This window comes from Lytechinus variegatus, chromosome 10, assembly GCF_018143015.1.
Source record: "Lytechinus variegatus isolate NC3 chromosome 10, Lvar_3.0, whole genome shotgun sequence".
In the NCBI taxonomy this organism is placed as follows: Eukaryota; Metazoa; Echinodermata; class Echinoidea; order Temnopleuroida; family Toxopneustidae; genus Lytechinus; species Lytechinus variegatus.
Genome location: NC_054749.1, coordinates 29,223,787 through 29,248,953, shown reverse-complemented (window position 1 = coordinate 29,248,953; position 25,167 = coordinate 29,223,787). Strand labels below are relative to the sequence as shown.

The following is a 25,167-nucleotide window of genomic DNA, read 5'->3' as shown; positions in this document are numbered from 1 at the left end:
GTTTAATGGTTTGGCACCAAAATATCTACAAGACCTTGTCACGCCTTATGCACCAGCTAGAAGCCTGAGATCATCACACCAGCAACTTCTTAAGACTCCCAAGACACGTGTAGCATATGGTGCACGAGCTTTCTCTGCCTCAGCACCTTCTCTCTGGAATAATTTGCCATTAAATTTAAGAATTATACAATCACTGGAGACCTTTAAATCCAAACTGAAATCTTATCTTTTCTAACAGTATTAGTTATTGGCACTTTGACACTCATCCAAACTTTCTCATTCTTTCTTTTCTTGTGCGCCTCGGAATAGAATATTTCTAGATAGATGGCGCTATATAAATGCCTATTATTATTAACCTGGGTAACATGTTGCGTTAAGGTCTGAAGGAAGAATAGTCATTCCGACGGTTCGCTGAGGCATTCGTGTGTATAAAACCTGACATGGCCATACCAGAGTTAAGATTCGTCAATGTATATAGATAAATATTAACCATGAATTATCTTTATTCAACAGTCATGGACATAGATGATGCATCAGTACAGACATATTTCATTCGAAATGAAAGATATCAAACAAAGCTTGCGATTAGTTCACATCTTCACAAGACAGAAAAACCAACAAGTCATTCTAAATGGATACACTTACATCAATGTCCGTGACAAACTCATCAACAATTATATTAATTACAAAAACCATTCAGAGAATGATGATGAATATTCAAACTAATGGAAGATGTATAGATACAATCATAGATTCTTTTGAATAGTTTGATATCTACGCATGATAGCACTATATGTAAGAGACTGACTAATTCGAAGATGTGCTCTATAAAGCTGATGTTGGAAAGAAAAAAAAACTCCCAGACAGATACACACACATGCGTGTGTACACATTCCCTCACACGCACCCCCCCCCACACACACACACACACAAACCCACACTACTGTCCACCTTGGACGATTGACATGAGTAACGGGTTGCGTTTATGTCTGAAGAATTATTTTTCTCTTTTGTGTGTATGAAACTGGTCATTCCAAATTATTTTCATCACTGGCACAGATGATGCATCCGTAAAGACATATTTTATTCAAAATGAAAAATGAAAAACAAAGCTTTTGGTAAGTTCACATCTTCACAAGACAGGAAAACCAACAAATCATTCTAAAGGGATACACTTACATCAATGTCCGTGACAAACTCATCAACAATTATATTAATTACAAAAACCATTCAGAGAATGATGATGAATAATCATACTAATGGAAGATGTATATATACAATCAGATTCTTTTGAATAGTTTGATATCTACGCATGATAGCACTATATGTAAGAGACTGACTAATTCGAAGATGTGCTCTATAAAGCTGATGTTGGAAAGAAAAAAAAACTCCCAGACAGATACACACACATGCGTGTGTACACATTCCCTCACACGCACCCCCCCCCCCACACACACACACAAACCCACACTACTGTCCACCTTGGACGATTGACATGAGTAACGGGTTGCGTTTATGTCTGAAGAATTATTTTTCTCTTTTGTGTGTATGAAACTGGTCATTCCAAATTATTTTCATCACTGGCACAGATGATGCATCCGTAAAGACATATTTTATTCAAAATGAAAAATGAAAAACAAAGCTTTTGGTAAGTTCACATCTTCACAAGACAGGAAAACCAACAAATCATTCTAAAGGGATACACTTACATCAATGTCCGTGACAAACTCATCAACATTTATATCGTATTATAAAAGGAACCCTTCAGAGATTAATGAATACTGATAGCAAGTAAACTGGATAAATATCAAAATAGATTATTTTGAATAGTTTAATATCTACGCATGATAGCACTCTATGTTAGAGACTGACGGATTTAAAGATGTGCTCTTTAAAACTCATGTTGACAAAGATATCAGTCAACCTCCCCCCACCCACACACACACACCCTCACACTCACGCATGCGCGCCCAACTACCCTCTAAACATCACACACAATAATGTCCACTTTACAGGTTGCGTTAACGTACACACATAAACCCACACCTACACACCCACAGTGCTATAGTTATCAAACTGAGAATGAATTCAGCCTCTGAAGTATAATAAGATGGAAGTTTGTAGTCAATATAATGACGAATTCCTTCAAGAACATAATTATGTTTTTTCTTACACTTTTGTGCATTATATTTTACAAACATGGATTATTCTAATTGTCAATCATTGACACAGATATGATAGAGAGAACCTTTCCCAGAATAATGATGAATATTGATTACAAAGAAAAGATGTATACATGTCATCTCATATTCTTTTAATTAGCTTCATAACTACTCATGATAGCACAGTACGTAAGAGACTGACTGATTTGAAAATGTGTTCTATAAAGCCCCCCCCCCCACATACACACATGCGCGCACAATCTATGAGGTCTGTCTCTCCCGAGATGCAAAAATTTATCTGTCTAAACTCCACTCACATACGAATCCAACTCAGTTCCATTGATACAATATTCTTGTTCTTTCTATACCTTCACAAGATTTCCATCAAAATTACCTCTTATTATCTGTAAACACCAATACAAATGTCAAAAATTAGACGTTTATTTTAATCCCTTTTCAATGAAATTTATAATGACACACCCTTCAACCTTTAGATGATTTCTGATAAATAAAAAAATGTTGTTTTTTTAGATTGGAGATCTGGACAACCTGGTGGTGGTTCATCCCAGCAGTGTGTTGCTGTGAGTACTGTACACACTGAATGGGAGGATAAAGCATGTTCAGACGTGTACGAAACAGTCTGTCAGATACATATGTAAGTTCACTCAGTAGAAGAACAAAAATTATAACGCATTTACTAGTTGATGTGCGTCTGGGCAGGAGTATAACAGATATAAAATATTAATAATGCTAATAGTGGCTATTATAGCTGGGCATAGGGCCACCTTTCGATGGCTCATAGCGCTTAATAATTTTCTTACATTTATCATTTATCCTTCTATATAATCATATAGATGAACCGTACAATGATGTATATTATAATGAAATAGCCTAAACGAATTTCAGTAAACTACCTCATAGCTCAGTATTGTACTTTTTTCACTTTGTTTCACTTGCTGACGTCCTATATGTGATTACAACTTTATCATATTCATCCAGCCTTTTAAGTGTGTACTAAGGACACAGAATTAGAATGTGATTTTTATTCAATTGTCGGTCGGTCAAAATACCAATAATAAGAGCAATAGATCAATCGAGCAGCAATTATCTTACTGAGAAAAACAGCTGATTTTTGCTTTACAGGTAAATAAAAAAATCCGATCAGATTATCGTAGTTGAGGACTTAAGGTAGTTATTTGCATGGCTGCTGGTTCGTTTACTAGCTTTGAAAGATGAAGAGATTCATCACTTTATTCTTGTTGAATGACTCTCTAAGAGTAAATAATATTAACATTTATTTATTATATCTTCACCTTTTACAGACCTCTTACAGACTTGGATCCATGCACAAGCAGCCCATGTCAGAACGGGGACTGCGTCGCAAGTGAGGGAATATTTACATGTACATGCCATGAAAGCTGGTCAGGGAATCTTTGTGACAAAGGTAAATTTGAATTAATGTGGTCCTGTCACCAACACTGCTCTCACGATTCCGCTTATAAACAGTATTACCTTTCCAATACCTATCCAAAATGTTTCCTCAGCTGGTTTACGATTACATACCTTCACATAATTGGGTCTGCTTTATTTTTGGTATGGTTCAATGTAATTGTCGGTAATATATGTCCTTCAGTCGACAATCAATAGGGACTTTTCGTTTTGCATGTTTGGACTGCAACGTGTGTACGCCATAATAATCCACGTTTGAGAAATTTATGGATATGTTGTGTAGTTACTCTTGTACATCAGCTTCGTTGTGGAAAGAAAGCTTTTTTCATATCGCCTTGGAAATTAGTTGTTTATTAATAATTATTCATTATTTACTAACATTAAATAAATGTCATCAGAACCATTGTCATTTCAAATTATCAGATTCGAGCATTCTCATTTTGAAAAAGGAAACAAAATTCAGAATTCTCACATTTTTTCGCCCTTTTTTTCCTCTCGTCTAGAATGGAAATGCACAGCGAGCAAGTGTTTTCATCTTTCCACCGAAGACATCATTTTCAACGATGCAGTTGCCTACTGTGATAGTCTCAACCCTGTCACTCTAAACCAAACCATCGTAACTGGGACCAGGAACGCATCTGTTCTCTTCGTTGGTTCCGACGCAGAAATTGCCGAGGTTGAGGGTCTATTCGATTATTTCTCATCAACTCGTCAAGTCTGGGTGAACTGTATTGATGAAGACTCAGATACAAATTATGTCTGTACAATGGATGACGTAGGAACATTGACGAGTTCTAGAAGTAAGTGAGAATTTTATTTGTTAATGATTTAGATTATTACATTCCATTTTTTTTGTCGCTAGTATATTTATAGATAGATGGATTGATTAATGGTATTTATCATAATGAATTAACTTCGCAGCCAAATTAACATTTTCAACATAAATATATAGTTGAGCAATATCGAAAGATTGGATTGTATGAAATAAAATTACATTTTCCTTTCCTAGGGTTAGCATGCGTCTTCAATCCTTTTACCACTGTTTTTTTTTTGTCTTTCTTACATCTTCTTCCCTTTCACTCTGTAGCTGCAACTGCTTCTTTTCAAATCGTATTCCAAGTAAAGCCATTTTACTGTATTTATGCGTTTAATGCGGTATGAAAAATTTATCTAATATGGCAGCTTTGTGACTGAATTTAAGCACACCTTACATCGATGATAATTTATAAATACTACACACGCAATCACAGGTAGCATTTAAAGCAATGACATCCCCCCCCCCTCAATATTCAAGATATCCTATTCAAAGCATGTTGATTGAAGGATAAAGAACTAGTGATTTTATTATATGAGTAATAATTCATTCTTTTTTCCTCTATTCTCTCAAAGGTGCTATCTAATTTTGTCTATTATCCTTCATACTTATATCTCGTTTCACGCTTTTCATTTTGATACTTAACTATTTGATTACCTATATTAACTATTTTCTTGTAAATGATTAATATTTTGTGGTATATCTTACATAGTATATCCAGGAACCCAACGAATACGTGTTAATCCAACCGATAAAATCACGATTGGCTGATAACACGTTTTTTCCTCATTCTCAGACTGGAGGTCTGACCAACCAAACGGTGGTGGTAGTCAAGACTGTGTTGCTGTGGAAACAGATGATAATAAATGGCAGGACAAACGGTGCACTGATACCTATAACACAATATGTCAAATATACAGGTGCGTAGGTATGGCCATTTAAAGGACAATAATTTTTTTTTTAAGATTACAAAATGGATATAGTGTGAAATAGATAGACAGATTGATAACTAAAGGCCTGGTCCCACTGACCGACGGACACAAAACGTACTCATAACGGATACAGCGGACAAGCAAAATTTCGGGGTGGCTCCATCCGTTTTCATCCGCTTCAGACAATGGACAAAATTGGCGAACAATGAATTCACAGTGTACGGATGCTCGATTGATATAGAGCGTATGAAACACGTTTGCAAAGAGTTCACAATGGATACATAACGTTTTCCAATGGATGGCAAGGTTTTTTCCCGTTTTACATCCTCTCTGCATCCGTAAGTGCAGTGGGACCAAGCCTTAATGAAAGAGTGTTAATACATGTGCATGTATATCATCAAATTGGTTATCTTATCATCGTCGGCCTGTTTACTAGACACATCAAACTCTGCAAGCTGGATGAATCCTCTAAGGTTTTCAAGGTTAAGTATTGTCATTGGTTGTTTGAAACAATCGATGGCAGATGTGTGTGGGTGTGTGTGTTGGGAGTTTGTGAGGATGTGTGGTTGTCTGCAGGGGTGTATTATGCGTAGACGGGTGATCTCCGTAGGTCGTAAGGATGTGAATGTGTGAGCGTATGATTATGTGCGTCTGTCATTCTGTAGAGAGGAGTGAGTGGCGTTGAATAATCAGGGTAGATTGTGTTTATTTCATAACGTGTATTTGCATTTCTTAATTGCATAATAATGGTTATTGGGCATAATGAGTGTTATTGGGTATCATGAAATACCTCGACTGAATTTACTGGTTCTGTAAGTAAAGACATAGGATGAAGAGGTCAACATGGTCAATGAAAATACTGTTTGTTAACAATTTGCTATTTAAAGAGTGCCTGTTGCCGATATTGACGAGTGTTCCAGTAACCCCTGTATAAATGGAGTATGTACAGACGGTCTTGGGAGTTTTACCTGTACTTGTGATGAAGGATGGAGAGGAGAACGATGTGATACCATATTTGGTAAGTTTCAGTGGCGTAATGAACAAAAAAAAAAACGATGAAGGGCCAGGCAATGGGTATGGAGAGAATTCATAAAAGCTGCGAGCGAGCAGAACGAACGAGTATAAATTTTGTACTTTCTAATGCAGAAATCTAACTTGCGATAGATTTTGGCATACTTTTTAGAAACCGATATCATATTCCTCCGACCAAGATACTCCTATAAACCAGTGGGAGTATCTTGGTTGGAGGAACGTCGGAGTAACTCTGTCCAGACTGGCACTATTCTGACCTTTCCTTCAATCAAAACAGTCCACGTCTGAGTCGTGATAAGATAAATATCGTTTAATTTCAATCCGTGTTAATTGAAATCTTTCTCCGACCAGGATCCGACGCGTCTGAACAAGGCTACTGCTAGTCTTCCGCATGAAAACATTTTTTGTACATATTTTTTTTGTTCGTGCTTGTTTTTTTTTCCTCAAAAGTGAGCTTTTTTCTCTCGAAGACCGCATTGAAGATTTTAGACAGACCTATAAGTACATGAGTCTTTGGTTATATTCGTTGTCTTGTGATAAGTTTTAATCAGTCTGATCATTCCGAATAGTGATGGTTGTCATTAGTAATATAAGTTATAGTCGTTATTGTTATCATTATGTTACTAGTATTATTGACCTAAATGCACTATTATCATCGTTCGTATTATGGTACTACGTTAATGCTTGTTTTAACAGAATGGAAATGCACAGCGACAAAGTGTTTTCATCTGTTCACCGATGACATCATTTTCAACGATGCAGTTGCTTACTGTGATAGTCTCAACCCTGTCACTTTAAACCAAACCATCGTAACTGGGACCAGGAACGCATCTGTTCTATTCGTCGGTTCCGACGCAGAAATTACCGAGGTTGAGGGTTTGTTTGACTATTTCTCATCAACCCGTCATGTCTGGGTAAACTGTATAGATGAAGACTCGGATACAAATTATGTCTGTACCATGGATGACATAGGGACACTGACGAGTACTAGAAGTAAGTTAGCGTTTTATTTATTACTTTTTTTTTCTTTATTTATCGTTTATCTTTTTTTATGTCTTTAGATATTTATTTCCGTCATTTGGATTGACATGTATGTTGATTTCTTAATGACAACTGTTCTTTTTTTTTCTTACATATTTTTCCCTTCGCTCTGTAGCTCTATTCGCAACTTTGTAAATCGTATTTCAACTAAAGCCATTTTTACTGTATTTGTCGGTTTATTGAGGTATGAAAATACATCTCACACGGCATCCTTGCGACTGAATTGGGCACACTTTACTTTGATGATAACTTATACAAACTACACGCAAAATACACAAGTAGCATATTACAAAAGACACATAGCATTTAAAGCATTGAAATAGTACATTTATAACACCCCTTCCATATTCTAGATACCCTTTTCAAAGCATAATGATCATGAGATAAAGAAATAAAGATTATATTTTAAGATTAATGACTTAATCTTTCTTCCTCTATTCTCTAAAAGGTGCTAGATTTTACATATGTTAACTCATTCCTTGGTAAATGATTAACATTTTGTGGTGTATCTTGCGTAGTACTATATCAAGGAACCTAACGAATACGTGTTAATTCCAATCGATAAAATCATGATTATGGCTGATAACACATTTTCCCTTATTCTCAGACTGGAGATCTGACCAACCAAACGGTGGTGGAAGTCAAGACTGTGTTGCTGTGGAAACAGATGATAATAAATGGCAGGACAAAAGTTGCACTGATACCTATAACACAATATGTCAGATATACAGGTGCGTATGTATGACCATTTAAAGAACAACAATTTTTTTTAAAGATTACAAAATGGATATAGTTTGAAATAGACAGATTGATAACTTAATGCCTGGTCCCACTGACCGACGGACACAAAACGTACTCATAACGGATACAGCGGACAAGCAAAATTTCGGGTTGGCTCCATCCGTTTTCATCCGCTCCAGACAATGGACAAAATTGGCGAACAATAAATTCACAGTGTACGGATGCTCGATTGATATAGAGGGTATGAAACACGTTTGCAAAGAGTTCACAATGGATACACAACGTTTTTTCAACGAATGGCAAGGTTTTTCCCGTTTTACATCCTCTCTGCATCCGTAAGTGCAGTAGGACCAAGCCTTTTAATGAAAGAGTGTTAATATATTATTAAATGGGTTATTTCATTATGGTCGACCTGTTTACTAGACACATCAAACTCTGCAAGCTTGATGAATCATTCAATGTTGTCAAGGTCAAGTATTGGCATTGTTGATTGAAACATCGATGGCCGATGTGTGTTTTGGGAGTGTGTGATGATGTGTGGGTGCCCGGTGTGGGGGTGTATGTGTGTAGACGGATCTCCGTAGGTCGCAAGGATGCCACAGTGAGTGTGTGAGCGTATGATTATGTGGGTCTGTCATTCTGTAGAGAGGAGTGAGTGACGTTGAATAATCAGGGTAGATTGTGTTTATTTCATAACGTGTATTTGCAATTCTTAATTGCATAATAATGGTTATTGGGCATGATTGTTATTGGGTATCATGAAATACCTCGACTGACTTTACTGGTTTTGTTAGTAAAGACATAGGATGAAGAGGTCAACATGGTCAATGAAAATACTGTTTGTTAACCATTTGCTATTTAAAGAGTGCCTGTTGCCGATATTGACGAGTGTTCCAGTAACCCCTGTATAAATGGAGTATGTACAGACGGTCTTGGGAGTTTTACGTGTACTTGTGATGAAGGATGGAGAGGAGAACAATGTGATACCATATTCGGTAAGTTTCAAGGCCTTATGAGCCAAAAAAAACCCTTCAAGGTCCAGGCAATTTAGGTATGGAGAAAATTCATAAAAGCTACATGTATGAGCGAGCAGAACAAGCGAGTATAATTTTCAACTTTTTAATGCAAAAAAAATAGATCTTGACATGCTATTCAGAAAATGATGTCATGTTTAGCCTTTTCTCTTTTTTTTTCTTGGCATAGTGAACTTTTGTGGAGCATGTCCCCAAGCCTCCCCCTGTGCGCCGTTGGTTAGTTAGGCTCATACAGAGGAATTTAACCTTCTTGCGTTCATTAATATTAATTCAGTCAGCTGATTCCAGACACTGATGGCGTACTTTCATCGATGTTTAATGCTCCCTTGAACAGTGATGTTGAAAAAGAGTTATTATTTGGTTGCGGTTTTTTGTAAATCTCTTGATTTATGAACAATTAAATGAATAAAAATAATCCTCTTGCAATTCTTCTTTAGTGTAATATTTTTGTGAACGTTTCTGTAATTTTGTCATCGCTCTTGTCATTATGATTAACAGAATGGAAATGTACAGCGACCAAGTGTTTTCATCTGTCCACCGAAGACATCATTTTCAACGATGCAGTTGCTTACTGTGATAGTCTCAACCCTGTCACTTTAAACCAAACCATCGTAACTGGGACCAGGAACGCATCTGTTCTATTCGTCGGTTCCGACGCAGAAATTACCGAGGTTGAGGGTCTATTTGACTATTTCTCATCAACTCGTCAAGTCTGGGTGAACTGTATAGATGAAGACTCAGATACAAATTATGTCTGTACCATGGATGACATAGGGACACTGACGAGTACTAGAAGTAAGTTGACATTGATTTTTTTTTGTTCTTCATCGCCATTTTTTTTCTATCTTGACATTTTTCATTTCTTAGGGTTGACATGTTAATCCCTCTGTGACCTCTGTTCTCCCTTTTTTTTTTACATCTACTACCCTTCACTCTGTAGCTCCATTTGCTTCTTTTTAAGCTCCTATCTTAACTTAAACCTTTTTACTATGTGTATATGTTTATTGCGGTATAAAAATTCATCCCGCATGGCAGCCTTGCCTCTGGATTGAACACACTTTGCTTGCTTGCTTAAGGGTTGCTTCTGCCGGGATCTCACATGGGTCCTCCACACTTTCTTGTCAACATCAAGGTCGCCAGCTCGCTGGTGCTTGTCACTCCCGTGTTCCTCTTCAGCACGTCCATGTCCAATTTACATCGATATCAATTTATACAAACTACACATAAAATAAACAAGTAGCATTTAGCAAACACAAATGGCATTTAATCTAAATACCCTTGTTTACGCTTTGCATTTGCTTACTTAATAATTCCTATGCTATTTTCTTGCTGAATGATTAATATTGGGAAGTGTATCTTGAATGGTATAACAAGCGAACTCAAACAATAGCCTATGTGCCGATTCCAGATTATCACGTTCATGGCCGATGAACAGTTTTTTTATATTACTCTCTTTAGACTGGAGGTCTGACCAACCAAACGGTGGTGGTAGTCAAGATTGTGTTGCCGTGGTAACAGATGATAATAAATGGCAGGACAAACGATGCACTGATACGTATAACACAATATGTCAAATATACAGGTGAGTATGTACATTATGTATTTTCATTGTATATCAGGACATAAAGGAAAAGAGAACAAATGGATATAGTTTTGAAATTGACAGACACGTTGATAGGTATTTATATATTAGACAGCTTATTTTGGTGAGTTTACTATTGTGAACCCGTTTACTTGAAACATTAAACTCTGCAAGCTGGATTAATCATTTAAAGTTGTCAAGTGATGGAAACAACCGATGACCGATGTGTGTGAGGGTGGGTGTGTGTATGTGTGTGTGAGACAGAGAAAGGGTGTGTGTGTAGTTGGGTGTTCTCCATAGGTCTGCAAGGATGTGAGTTTGTGAGCACGCATGACTCTGTGCGTTTTTCATTCTCTGTAGACAGGAGTGAGGTTGAATTATCCTGACAGATTGTGCTTATAATTTAACAAGTATTTTCATGGGGAGGGGTTATCATGGTTATTGAGTATCATGAAACACCTCGATTGAATGTACTGGTTCTGTAAATAACGACAATTTATGATGAGGTTAATGACATACTTAATGTTAATCATTTGCTATATAAAGAGTACCTGTTGCCGATATCGACGAGTGTTCTAGTAACCCCTGTATAAATGGAGTATGTACAGACGGTCTTGGGAGTTTTACTTGTACTTGTGATGAAGGATGGATAGGAGAACAATGTGATATTCTAGTTGGTAAGTGATAGACCAACTAGGTGCATAAAGGGGAATTTTTGAACTTACGAGCGAACAAATCGTGCGACTATAGATTTTATTTTTAATTCAAACATGTAGATTTCTCATGCTATTCAGAAAATTATATCATGTTTCGCCTTTTTCTTTTTGTTCTTGAAACTTTGGGGATCATGTCCCCAACTATCCCCCCCACGCCATTGGTTTTTCAGGCACATACAGAGGAATGAAACTTTGTTACTTTCAATCATAATTTAGTCAACTGATTCTAGACATTGATGACGTCCTGTAACCAATGATTAATGCGTAATGATGTTGTTGTGTAATAATTGCTGTTATCATTTTATTAGTATTGTTAACGTTTATGTAATTTTATTATCGCTCTTTTTATCATTTTAACAGAATGGAAATGTACAGCGACCAAGTGTTTTCATCTGTCCACCGAAGACATCATTTTCAGTGATGCAGTTGCTTACTGTGATAGTCTTAACCCTGTCACTTTAAACCAAACCATCGTAACTGGAACCAGGAACGCATCTGTTCTATTCGTCGGTTCCGACGCAGAAATCACCGAAGTTGAGAGTCTATTTGCACATTTCTCATCAACTCGTCATGTCTGGGTGAACTGTATTGATGATGACTCTGATACGAATTATGTCTGTACCATGGATGACATAGGAACTCTAACAGATACTAGGAGTAAGTGGGCTTTTAAGGCAATTTATTCAGGGTTATTTTTACTGGAAACCTGAACACATCTTTTTCGTCGGTTGCGACGCAAAAATCACAGAGATACCTGTTTGTTTGTTTTTTAAATCGTTATGCCTGGATTTTCTGCTTCAATGAAGAGGCGAATAACTGTCAGATGACTGTACCGAGGATTAATCAAAGAAACTGACCTGAAGAATACAATGAATTTCCTAAGGGTGATGACATTATAGAAGTCAAGAGCTTTGCCAATAAAGTCAGAATCCTCTGAAATCCTGATTCAATTACAAGTGCTTATAACACAACGAACAAAATATTGAATATAAATTTAAAAAATGAAGCATTCTGGCCTTTGTTTCTTTCCTTTCGCCTTCCACTCAAATAGAATATTTTGGTAATGTAAATGTACTTACAAGCCGTTCTTAAGCACAAAATCCGCCTTAACTTACAAATTAGAGCTTAATTACTTTTCACTCACCAGACTTCAGATATGACCAGCCGAATGGTGGGGGGAGCCAGGACTGTGTTGCCGTTGTAACGAACGACAATAAATGGCAGGACAAAAGTTGCTCAGAAACTTACAACACCGTGTGTCAAATATACAGGTATGTCCATGGACCTGGCTACGGAGGATTTCTATTGTAACTGGGGTGCAATGAAAATTTTCAATAGAATAATCATCCTTGCACAGAGCCCTGGGTATGTCATATCTTGTTCGTGTGTTCAGCTGGAGGTAGCGCATTTAAGACAATGGGTGACTACTTTTCATCCTTATGTTCATCAGTAGTATCATTTAACGAAATATGATTCTTTTTTTTCATATTGAAATAAAATTTATATGAATCCGGTCTTGTTTGAATTGTTATGAAACTTCGTTTTGCATTAATTGCCCCCCTCCCCTAAAATACGTCAGAATTGAGGAGTCTTTATATTTGTTGTAGTTAAACTCAATACATCATCTAAAATAATTGATCTGACTTGATCTGAATATGTTTTCTAAAAGATACACACTTTCTGTGATCAGTACATTCTTTTAATATTTTTTCATTATACTTGTTTCCCCTCGGTTTACAGAAATCCTGTTGCTAATACTGATGAGTGTGCAAGTAATCCTTGTCAGAATGGCGTTTGTAACGATGGTCTTGGATTGTATTCATGTACGTGTAATGAGGGATGGCGCGGAGATTTCTGCCATATCGAAGTTGGTAAGCCTTTGGTCAATACTTCGAAAACAATGGCCCGTAATCTGACCTCGTGTTTAATCAAAACTCTGGGCTATAGTTGTGGTTTAACTATGGATGTGAAATTGTTACACAAGTCTTTAACAGATGGTTCACTTTGTATTTTACTGTATACTCTTTATTTAATCACGGTAAAACTTGCATTCGGTCATAACAGACTGCTTTTCAGCAAGTCCATGAACATTAAAAAACAGGTAAAAGTGAGGCAATACGAAAATATTCAAACGTATTACAAGTAACATATACGTACATTTTGGGGGTAATTTTACTTATTAGTCACATTTGGTGCTCAATTCTATTTTAAATGTGTGGGAATAATAAATGAAATGGTTTTCTCTGCCATTGAAGTGTGTGGAAAGAACGCAATAATTATGTTTGATATTTGCGTTGATCTTTTAAAAGAACCCGTCTTATAAAATTATGTCCTGATTTTTATAATATTGATCTAAATCTGTTTGATGTCAGAATTGTATGATTAAAGTGGAAATTCACACTGACATTCAATTTGGTTCTAAGAAAAGCAGAAAACTAGATTATAATGAATATTGACTGAAGTTTAACGAAAATTCTTCAAAGAATGACAAAATTATAAATTGTCAAGTTTTTTGACGTCACATTTAGGCAGATGCCAATGTGTCGATCATGTTTTAAAGCTACCAAGTTTGACTCGACGGTAGACTTCCCTTTTGATAGATATATATGTTTCTGTGGTTATTTCATTCTCCCAGAATGGAAATGCACCGATACAAAGTGTTTCCATGTCTCACCTGAAGAAATCACCTTTGATGACGCTGTTGCTTACTGTGACAGTTTTAACCCGGTTACTCTAAACCAGACCATTGTAACTGGTACCAGGAATGCATCTGTTCTATTCGTCGGTTCCGACACAGCCATTACCGAGGTCGAGGCTCTTTTTGATTTCTTCTCATCAACTCGCCATGTCTGGGTGAACTGCATTGACGAGGATTCGGATACACGGTTTGTCTGTACGGCCGATGATGTAGGGACACTGACTGATATCAGACGTACGTTCCACTCCATTTTAAATGAAGATCTTGCTTACCATGCCTAATGTGATACGTAAAACATTAGAACATTAAACACATAAGATTTTATCTGCGAGTGTTGTTTATACCTTAGGTGTTCTGATGGACCTATATACACTCTAAATTCCAAGGATTTTATATAAATCCATATCGGGTGTGAATAGCGACCAGCCGAATATTATATTTAAACCTTGTTGATTCAAATATAAATCTAAAAGATTCGAATTATTGGGAATAAACACGTATTCGTTGGGTTCCTGGATATAGTACTACGCAAGATCCGGGCGCAAGATGCACCACAATTATTGTAACTTTGGCATTATGGCAGCTACCGTAGTAATATGAATCAGCAGCCATTCACCATGAAGATTTCCAAAGAAGTTACAAGAATGCCAAATTTAGGATTCTTCAACGTCATCATGAAACTGGCCCCTGATCTAATGTTTGGTCACACGTATGAAAGATCATGACTCATTGTCACTATGACTTAATAACTACAATTCCATAAATGAATTAGAATTTAACTTTATTCATGAATGCACATGAACATGATGACAATTACAGAAGTTAGGTGTACAATTATTATATTTCGGATTTGGTGGTAGTAGTGGAGGCATGAATCTCGACTCTGCTTGGTCAAGATTCCATCTAATCTTAATTACTATCTTGTATTAATAGATTGGAGATACGACCAGCCAAACGGCGGGGGCAGTCAAGACTGCGTTGTTGTAAAAACAAGTGACAACAAATGGCAAGACAAAAGTTGCACTGGACCATACAACACTGTGTGTCAGATATACAGGTAGGTATGATTTTCGATGATTGCCCCGTTACACTTCAGATCCAAAAACATAAAGACTATAAAGAAGAGTGGTAGTGAGATGTATGTTTGTTGATAAATAAGATTGGTGCTGAAATGACTCATTATGTAAACATAGGCCAATGTAGCCGACTTTGTAATATCTTTATTTGCTTTCGAATGAAGAAAACAAATCGTTTTTTTAGAAGTCATGGCGATATATCCCGATATTTCCTAAGAGCTGCCTACAACTGCAATATTTACAATTTATTTTTTAAAGTTACAGATCATGCGGTTGAGATTGATGGTGAAGTAAGTAAATCATTAACATTTTTCCAAAATTAGAGTTCCTGTTGAAGATATAGACGAATGCACTCCCACAAACCCGTGTGTAAATGGAAATTGTGTAAATGGCATAGGAGGTTTCAACTGTAGCTGTAGCCAGGGCTGGATTGGGGATATATGTGATGAAGCTGTTGGTAAGTAAATTCTTATAATAAAAAGAATAAATAGAAGTGGAAACGCCCCCTTCCGCATCCAATTTTCATACATGTGTTCACGTGCTGGATTTTGTACTTAAACAACCTTTGAATCTGGAATTTGACATTAATAACGAAAATATACTATACTTAAACACTTATCTATTTCATATCATCCACATTAAAGTTACATACGCATTTATCGTCCGAAAGAAAAGGATATAGAGTTGGAGTATGTGCCTAGGAACTTAGGAAGTTCTTTCATCGAACATTTTGAAATATCTGCTTCCTCTGTTTTTACTTCATATAAGAATGGAGATGCTCGCAAACCAAGTGCTACCACCTGTACCCTTACTACCAACGATTTGACGAGGCTGTTAGCTACTGCACCAGTCTCAGCCCAGCGACAGTGAATGCAACCATCACGGGGGACTCCTCACTCCTCTTCGTTGGCTCTGATGACGAGATAGTCGAGGTTGAAACTTTGTGGGGAATATCATCTACTCTGTTCATCTGGGTCAACTGCAATGATAGGCAGACAGACGGGGACTTTGAATGTTTCTCAGACGCGGAAGGTACACTTACCGGAGAACGGAGTAAGTTGTGCGATAGTACTATGCCCTATCCATTGGCGAGCTTACTTTTGGAAAGCCAGCACCTAAAATTTGAAACGTCCTCCAGGGGAGTGTTTCATGAAAGGACCTGTCGGACGTTTTATCCGACAAGTCTTGTTTTATCCGACAGTTACCATAGTAACAGTGCTTCTCAGCCAATCAACATCAAGGAAAGTTGTCAGATCTGGGTCCGTTGCAGAAAGAGTTGCGTTTAAATGCAAGTCAAAAAATCAATCGCAAGTCCCAAATGCGCGCTGTTGATTGGTTGAAAATCAAGTTGCGCATGATTTTTAGAGTTGCGATTGATTTCAACTCTTTCTGCAACGGGCCCCTGACTTGTCGGACGAAAGTGTTGATGAAACGCCCCCCCTTGTTCTTTTTTGTCCATTATTTAATTACATTTCCCGCCAGCTATCTTATATCATGTATATTTCTCGTTTGCAGTCTCCATTGTTATTTTGTTTCAATTGTCTTCCAGTAATGTTTGATAATGATTTTTTGTTCCAAATGTATTGAGTCCAAAATAACGTTCACATGATCTATGTGAAGCTAGTTTTCATATTGCATGGTCCTTCGCTTGCTTGGGGCTTTCACTTGATATCAATCCGACTAAGTTTAATAGTTTATTAATTTCCTGTTTAAAGTAAATTGGTTGATTAAACACAGTCATAACCGTTCGTGTTGGTGATTTTATCATTCAGATTGGCTGTCTGGCCAACCAAATGGAGGGGAGAGCCAGGGATGCGTTGCCGTGGAAACAGACGACAACAAATGGCAGGACAAAGAATGCCATAATCTCTACAATACCATCTGTCAAATACTAATATAATATATTCAACACATGCATAATATATAAATATGTTTGTACATTCTGGTAAATAATCATTTAAAACAAGAATAAACATAACTTTCATTCTGTCTAATATTAAGAATATGACAAAACATCGAATGGTGACCCGACCCCTTAATAAAGTAGTACAAAGGCAAATGTATGCAATTGTTTATCATGAAGTCTCACATCTCTCTCTTTCTTTTTTTTATTTCGCCATATGCGCTGTGTTTTATAGGGCAGATGGACTCCGAAAATATCAAAATACTTTTTATCTTATTTGATTTATTTCTGCATTCGCATCAGTATCAGAATTACAAAATGCATATATACAATATAAAAAAGTAATACATATAACAAAATAATAATAGTCGTATAGTATAAATATTGTAAATAAATATCAAGAAGATGTGTTATGCATTTTTTTTCAAAACAAGATTATTTAAATGAATGCAGGAGACCGCCATCGTGAGCGATTAGGCTTGATGATGATGGAGGCCTCGTAAAAGGTACATAATAGTTCTTCATTGATCAAGTGGGTGCGGTGCAGGTGTAGGCCTAGGTGCGGTAGAGAGCAGTTGAGATATTAACTTAAAGAGGGGGCTGCATAAGATGCAATAATGTTACGTTTAATGTTAGCTTTCAAGGAGTAAATTGTTGAACATGATTTAATATTGTCTGGAAGATTGTTCCAAATATCGGGACAATAATGTCGAATGGATTTATTAATAATTAGGGGTTACTTTTAGCATATTTTTTACGGGGTAAATAATCATAGATATTTACGAGTTGGATTAGGGTAAATAGTTGAATATATGTTTTCAAAGTATGAGGCAAACACTTTGTCATAAAACTCACCACAGAGACAAGTACTTTCATGAACAAGTTTGAATTGATGAATATGTTATTACTCCTAGTTTACTAAACTCACCCACACATAATTTTACCCCAAGAATACGAAACGCTCCTAACCCAAATTTGTGATTTAGAAAATAACGACAGGACAAATTCAGGAGGAGCACCATGGCTAAGTGGCAAGACGACCTGAAAGTGACGTAATTTCTTTAATTGCATAATAGGCAAGGTTTATTTCCAATTCGTTTCATGCCAATTCGTCCAATTGCCAACTCGTCTACTATGGTCTATACCATTAGTTCGTCCACTCACCACATGGTCTACTTCCATTTAGTCTAATGCCATTCCGTCTAATAACCAGTTGATCCAATATCCATGAGTCCATATACCATTTGGTCTAATTGGACTAAGTGTTTAATTGTGCAAAATGAATGAAAATTAAATGGATATTAGACCAACTGGTTATGAGACGAAATGGTGATTAAACGAAGTGATGATTGGACCATAATGGATCAAATGGTTGTTATACGAAATGCTGATGGACGGAATGGCATTAGCCTAAATGAAAGTATACCATGTGGTGAGTAGTCGAGTGGGCAGTAGACGAATTGGCAATTTACCTTAGGCAAATAGGGGTAATAAATATTTCTACGACACCATACATGTGGATAAAATAAGCTATCCACCTTTTTGTACTGTACCACTTTTTCGGACTCCCTTTTTTCTAATTTCTTTTTTTTTTACTTTTCATTTTCCCTATTTAATGAAATTTAACAGGGGCATTAGCCCCATAATCACCCCCCCCCCATCTCCTGATGAGCAGCCCCCGGAACAATTGTCACTTTAAAATGTGTCTGTATGCTTCAAACATGTCCTAGAATCATCTTTAAGATTATATAGATGCAATATCTGCGGTGTAGATTCGAACAAATTCAAAGTGTTAATCTGCAATTGCAAAAATACATTTAATCATTTGCAATGTCATGCTGTGATTTTGTTTGAATAGTGTTTATTTGTAGACATCTAAAGTGTGCATTTTAAGGATTTTCATCAGAGTAAAATATTTTGTTTATATCATCATCGCCGTGGGTCATGTACATTGGCAAGGTGTCACTGTTGTTGTTAATCTGTCATTTCATCACGTAATAGTGATAAATTGAATTATAGATAGCCAATAACATTGAATATAATGTATATAAATGTTTATTCAGAATCTGATTTTTTTAGCTAATTCAATACAATACTAAAGTCTTCAAATGCGTAAGCGCCCAGGCAGCCCAGGTAAAGCCATCGCCCTGAAAAGCGGGGGTGCTGGGGTGAAAGCACCCCCAAGATTTCCCAGGGGGTGTTGCGTGTATTATTTTCCGTAGGCAGCATCCCTTGGAATTCTGGTGTGTCAAATAAGAGAAATGTATGGTGTTTAACCCTTTTTTCTCTCTCTCTTTGCTTGTCGAATTTACTTCAGCACCCCCAGCTAAAAAAAAATCGTTCCCAGGGCCTGGGTAAAGCCGTGCTAAGGGCCCGCTGGGTAAACGATTAAAAGTGGCAAACCTGGGTTAATATGGCGTTAATATCTTTATATCATTATTCTATCATATATTTATATACTTGTTTATACTCTCAATAAACCTAATTTCTCTAGGTATTTGTAAGTTTCCTTTTGTTCTTCTTTCATATTCATTTTGATAATCATAAATGAAAATCTTTCTTTCTCTACCCCCCCCCCCCCCCTCGTATGATTGTAATCTGTCATCCTGTCTCACACTATCACCACCCTAACGCACAAACTTCCAATCACGACATGAACTCAGATAGACTTTACCGTTCGACCTTGCATGCTTTAATTGACATTGTTAACAATAGATTATTAAGTATGTTCTTAAAGAGAAATAATGTTGGGGATACACATTAAAGGATCTATTTTTCGTTTAATTTCCGCTCTCCTTGAATTGACGTAGGCATAATAACATCTGATTTTTTTTTTATTGAACTTCATTTAAAATTCTGTAGAGCTTAATTGTGTTGGGAAAATACTATAGCTCTTGGTATGGAAATATTTGCATCAATTTCTCTTTTCGTTACTACGATTTTGATACTGGTAATTAGGACTTATGAACTCTATTCTTTTACTTTATTTTCCTTGAACGAATGGGAGGGATAAATGAAAATATGACAATTGATTAAATCAGTTGTGCAAAATGCTCACTCAGTGCTCAAAGGGGAGAAGATAGTGCGTCACTTCAGCTCTGAATAGATCTATTGAATACATCGATATTAGCAGATGGGCAGACTGGAATACAGATTTTAATATCATGTAGTTTATTCTTGCAAATGCAATGAAATAAAGTGAAAAGATAGTATTACATGGAAATGGAAGAATAGAAGTCATTAAGGAAGAACAATTATTAAATTTTGGAGGGCATTATTTTATTTTTAAACACTTTGATCGTTTTGACTTTTTAACCTTGATGTAAATTATAGTTGTGGATGAAAGAAGAAAAAGGGCTCTCGAGCCATAAGTCTACAGTGAAACCTCATTCCACTTTGGTGCGTTTTTTTTATGACTGTATTTAGATTTATAGAAAGGACAATCTGTGAAAATCAATCAACATTTTGAAAAAGACTTCTTCGGTATTTATAAAAAAAAAATATAGAGCCTTTAAGTAAGAGATGAATGTATGGATCTGGATGGAAAATATCTCTCAGGAAAAAGACTAGTGAAATGAACGTGAGACAATGAGAACAGAGAGGTGTGGGAGTAAGAAATAAACCACGATCAGACCATGGTCTCAATGCCCACACATTTCCTCGTCCACCCTCCCTTACACATACACACGCATTAGTTTCTATTGGTCGATGGCCTATATGGCTTCCCCGCCTTTACATTTTTCATAATCTTGTTATTATAATGATACCAATTAACAATTTAAAGTAACGTTTCAAATATTAATCAAAACCACGGCTTGATTACAGTATCAGAGTCACATTAACGTAAATCGATTTGTAACAGAGGGGAATTAATGGAATATGTTATTGTAAAATAGTAAATTAATTATGCCCAACGCGCACACTTAATACGACATCCTCGCACAAACGCACACCATCACACACACACACATACATTGATATCCCTTTTTAGAGGATTCCTCGCACTAACCAGCGGACCCCTAACAAAAGACAGAGAAAAACAATATAGCGCCCCACCCGTTCCCATCTAACTATACATGTACCCTGTATGACACACCCACTCGTCAAACACAGGGACACCCCCACACTACTACCACTAGACGATCAATCTTTCGCAGTCTGTCTCTCTCCCGGGCCTCTCTTAATTCTCCCGTGGATATCGTGATAATTCCTGCTCACGTCCTCACAATTCTTTTTAATGACCATTAATTGCCATTTATTTTATTTTTCTACTTCAATCTTAATATTTTCTTGTGAGAAAATTGAGATTAGTGAGATGCGTATGTTAATCATGATTACAATGACTGCAAAAAAATGTTTCATGTGTTTAGATGTAATTCTAACAAAATCAGCAAGCACTTATATTGGCACTCAAATCGGATGACTATGGTGAGATATGTATACTCTTATTTGATTCCTAAAAAATAGTCCTTAAACTGTCCCCGTTTGGGGTCAATATATACAAAAATTTCAGCTCGCGCTTCGCGCTCGCATCGTTTGCTTAGCGAGACAGGTACGTATCATGATTACAAAAATTTGCTTTACGTCTGAATATAAAAAATTTTCAGCTCGCGCTTCGCGCTCGCAATTTTTGATCAGGGAGATACATATCTGTTTAATGACACAGTCCTTAAAATTTCTCTATTTAAGGTCAGTATACCTGGCAATTGAGAGCGCTTCGCGCGCTCACTAAGTGACTCATTTTTGTTTTTGCTGGTGCCCCCCATGCCGTAACCCACGGTACGCCACTGCACACAACACATGTCCTCACATAAGCCTATTATTGCCGTCAAACGCACGGAGAATCAGGTGAAGTATTGCGGGCTTTGATTTTAAAGATGCCGTTTCAGAAAACTGACCTTGATGCTTTCCTGATCGAGCTACCTAAAGGTTTGGATTGTAATTATCGTTCAGTCCAATAAGGGCGTTTCTGCGAAATGATGGCAGCCAATCACAAATAGTTCCCATATGCATCCTGGGCAATCATCTCTCTCGCTCGCTCTATCTATCAAAAATACTATTACTGCAACATGATCATAGATAAATGTCATCACCGTTTCTTCAGTGAGTTTGGTCGAACCGTCAAACATACATAGAACTGTGTATCCTTCCCTTACCTATCTTATAGTGCAAACAGCTTGAAATAGTACAGCACTAAATAAGAAAAAATATGGTGAGTATAATAGTTTTATTTTATTTCCAATAATCTTGGCATTATGCTAAATCATTTATTTATCATTTTTGCAAAGGGAATGTGGAGATGTATAAAGATTGTCGATAAAAAACAACTCGAACTCCGAAAGGCCCTTTAGTCTTTTATTTCAGTTCGTATCTTGTGCGAGAAAGAGATAACCCTTTATTTTACCAGTATGAATTATGTGCTTGTGTGGGTTATCTAGTGACTGTTAAACTTGATCAGCATCATTTCTATTATCGTTAACTACCTACAAAATTCAAAAGTGCAGACAGGTCTGAAAATTAAAAATGACACCTATTTGCTCCTGCAATAGTTGCATTCGTTAATGTTTAAGAAATAGTCAAGAGGAACGTGACCCATTTATCCCCTGTTTTGTCGGAAACATTTGGGGTGGATTCTGTCTAAGGTAGGCCCAATGGTTGTTAAAATACAGAAATGGGTAGTTATGAGGACCTATGTAAGGTGTTGATTTTTATATAAAGTTTTTGTATGGCCTAACCTTTTCATTTTTGTCTCACCTGCATAGCAGAGTGAGACTATAGGCGCCGCTTTTCCGACGGCGGCGGCGGCGGCGGCGTCAACATCAAATCTTAACCTGAGGTTAAGTTTTTGAAATGACATCATAACTTAGAAAGTATATGGACCTAGTTCATGAAACTTGGCCATAAGGTTAATCAAGTATTACTGAACATCCTATTAGAGTTTCATGTCACATGACCAAGGTCAAAGGTCATTTAGGGTCAATGAACTTAGACCATGTTGGAGGAATCAACATCAAAATCTTAACCTGAGGTTAAGTTTTTGAAATGTCATCATAACTTAGAAAATATATGGACCTAGTTCATGAAACTTGGACATAAGGTTAATGAAGTATCACTAAACATCCTGCATGAGTTTCACGTCACATGACCAAGGTCAAAGGTCATTTAGGGTCAATGAACTTTGGCCGAATTGGGGGTATCTGTTGAATTCCCATCATAACTTTGAATATTTATGGATCTGATTCATGAAACTTGGACATAATAGTAATCAAACATCACTGAACATTTTGTGCAAGTTTCAGGTCTCATGATTAAGGTCAAAGGTCATTTAGGGTCAATGAACTTTGGCCGAATCGGGGGTATCTGTTGAATTACCATCATAACTTTAAAATTTTATGGATCTGATTCATGAAACTTGTACATAAGAGTAATCAAGTATCACTGAACATCCTGTGCGAGTTTCAGGTCACATGATCAAGGTCAAAGGTCATGTAAGGTCAATGAACTTTGGCCATGTTGGGGTTTTTTGTTGAATAACCATCATATCTCTGTAAGTTTATTGGTCTAGTTCATAAAAAGTGGACATAAGAGTAACCATGTATCACTGAACATCTTGTGCGAGTTATAGTAGTTTTCAAAGTCAGCACTGCTGCTATATTGAACTGCGTGATGCAGGTGAGACGGCCAGAGGCATTCCACTTGTTGTTAGATAAGTTTTCACCAGAGTAATTATGGAATAGGATGTAATTAATATGATCCATCAAGAGGAAAGGATCTACAATGATCAACGTGGTCACAGTTTACGGTTAGTGAAGGCATTATTAGCTTTTTGTTAGTCATGTGCAACAAATTTGATATATTAATCAGTCTTTGTCCTAAACAAAGACATGGCGGCAGTTTGTCGTGCTTGTGATCAACCTTCCCCTTTAAAAGGAAATGTTTTGAAGAAAAATTTAGTTAGTCAGTAAGCCTAAATGTTTAACTCCAAATTGCAGATTTCTTTTCTGTTTGGATCACGTTAGTATGCCTCGGGGCCCGTCCCCTTTAAATCAAATCAAATCCCAAAACAAATATAATAGACAAAAACAGGAGAATCATATATGGATGATATGGGAACAGGTTATTGCCATGTTGTATGCTTAGGTTTAAGACGGATATCTGACATGTAAATTGTCTTGAAAATAGTTGTGTATGTATTTTCATTATGACCTAATCGATTATTCAAAATTTGATAATTTCCCTCCTATTTGATATAATAATTATAATTGGTAAATCATCGATGTAATATAAATTATTTACTTGAATATTTTTTTGTTATATCAGTACACACGGTCGGGTTTTAAGTTTGACTTAAACGATTTCATTTACTTTACTCGTTATTTAGAACTTTTTCAATGATGCCGTCATGTTCTCCACTCGTTTCTTCATCTTGATACTCCGTAAGTGTTAATTCAAATTGGAATTTTACCCTGATATAAAGTCGTTTTTTTTCTAATAAAATTAGAAAAAATATAGAAATTCATTGATAAAGGTTTGGCTAAAATCCATCTAAGAATAAACAGAATCGTGAAATTTGTAATTTTTGGATGTATGACGTAGCAGTCATGAGAGAAGCTTCCCCGTATGCCATGTAAGATAAACTCTATAAAATAATTGTACACGTACATTTGATATACCATTAGACAGGATATTTGTCCACACTCTTTTATGGAAAGAAAATATTTCTAGTCATCATGATTCTGGAAATTGATGGAATGTATATTGATGCAACAATTCACATGTGAGGTCACATGATTAAATTCAAGTTGATTTCAGAGTGAATATTCCCTTTATGTCCTAAGTAGGATAAAAAAATATTTAGATATATATAGAATATATCAACGTGGGATATATACAGATTTCTTTTTCATGTTGTGACATATCAATCAATCGAATGATTGAGTGATTATTGAATCAATCTCGAGTTGAATTCATCAAGTACTTTGAAAAT

General features: G+C 36.4%; 1 protein-coding gene across 1 annotated transcript in view; it reads left to right on the top strand.

The window, feature by feature from the left end:
• The window catches only part of LOC121423200 (neurogenic locus Notch protein-like), a 33,407-nt gene extending 16,043 nt beyond the window's left edge, over positions 1 to 17,364 (top strand). Inside the window, exons 10-28 of the mRNA XM_041618520.1 lie at positions 2,694 to 2,817; positions 3,485 to 3,606; positions 4,115 to 4,411; positions 5,222 to 5,345; positions 6,245 to 6,375; positions 7,086 to 7,382; positions 8,038 to 8,161; positions 9,036 to 9,166; positions 9,704 to 10,000; positions 10,664 to 10,787; positions 11,334 to 11,464; positions 11,864 to 12,160; positions 12,651 to 12,774; positions 13,244 to 13,374; positions 14,139 to 14,435; positions 15,135 to 15,258; positions 15,601 to 15,734; positions 16,046 to 16,330; positions 17,050 to 17,364. Coding sequence (XP_041474454.1) covers positions 2,694 to 2,817; positions 3,485 to 3,606; positions 4,115 to 4,411; positions 5,222 to 5,345; positions 6,245 to 6,375; positions 7,086 to 7,382; positions 8,038 to 8,161; positions 9,036 to 9,166; positions 9,704 to 10,000; positions 10,664 to 10,787; positions 11,334 to 11,464; positions 11,864 to 12,160; positions 12,651 to 12,774; positions 13,244 to 13,374; positions 14,139 to 14,435; positions 15,135 to 15,258; positions 15,601 to 15,734; positions 16,046 to 16,330; positions 17,050 to 17,177 — 3,422 coding nt within the window. The 3' untranslated portion in view covers positions 17,178 to 17,364. The remainder of the gene's footprint in view (positions 1 to 2,693; positions 2,818 to 3,484; positions 3,607 to 4,114; positions 4,412 to 5,221; positions 5,346 to 6,244; positions 6,376 to 7,085; positions 7,383 to 8,037; positions 8,162 to 9,035; positions 9,167 to 9,703; positions 10,001 to 10,663; positions 10,788 to 11,333; positions 11,465 to 11,863; positions 12,161 to 12,650; positions 12,775 to 13,243; positions 13,375 to 14,138; positions 14,436 to 15,134; positions 15,259 to 15,600; positions 15,735 to 16,045; positions 16,331 to 17,049) is intronic.
• The last annotated feature ends 7,803 nt before the right edge of the window (positions 17,365 to 25,167 follow it).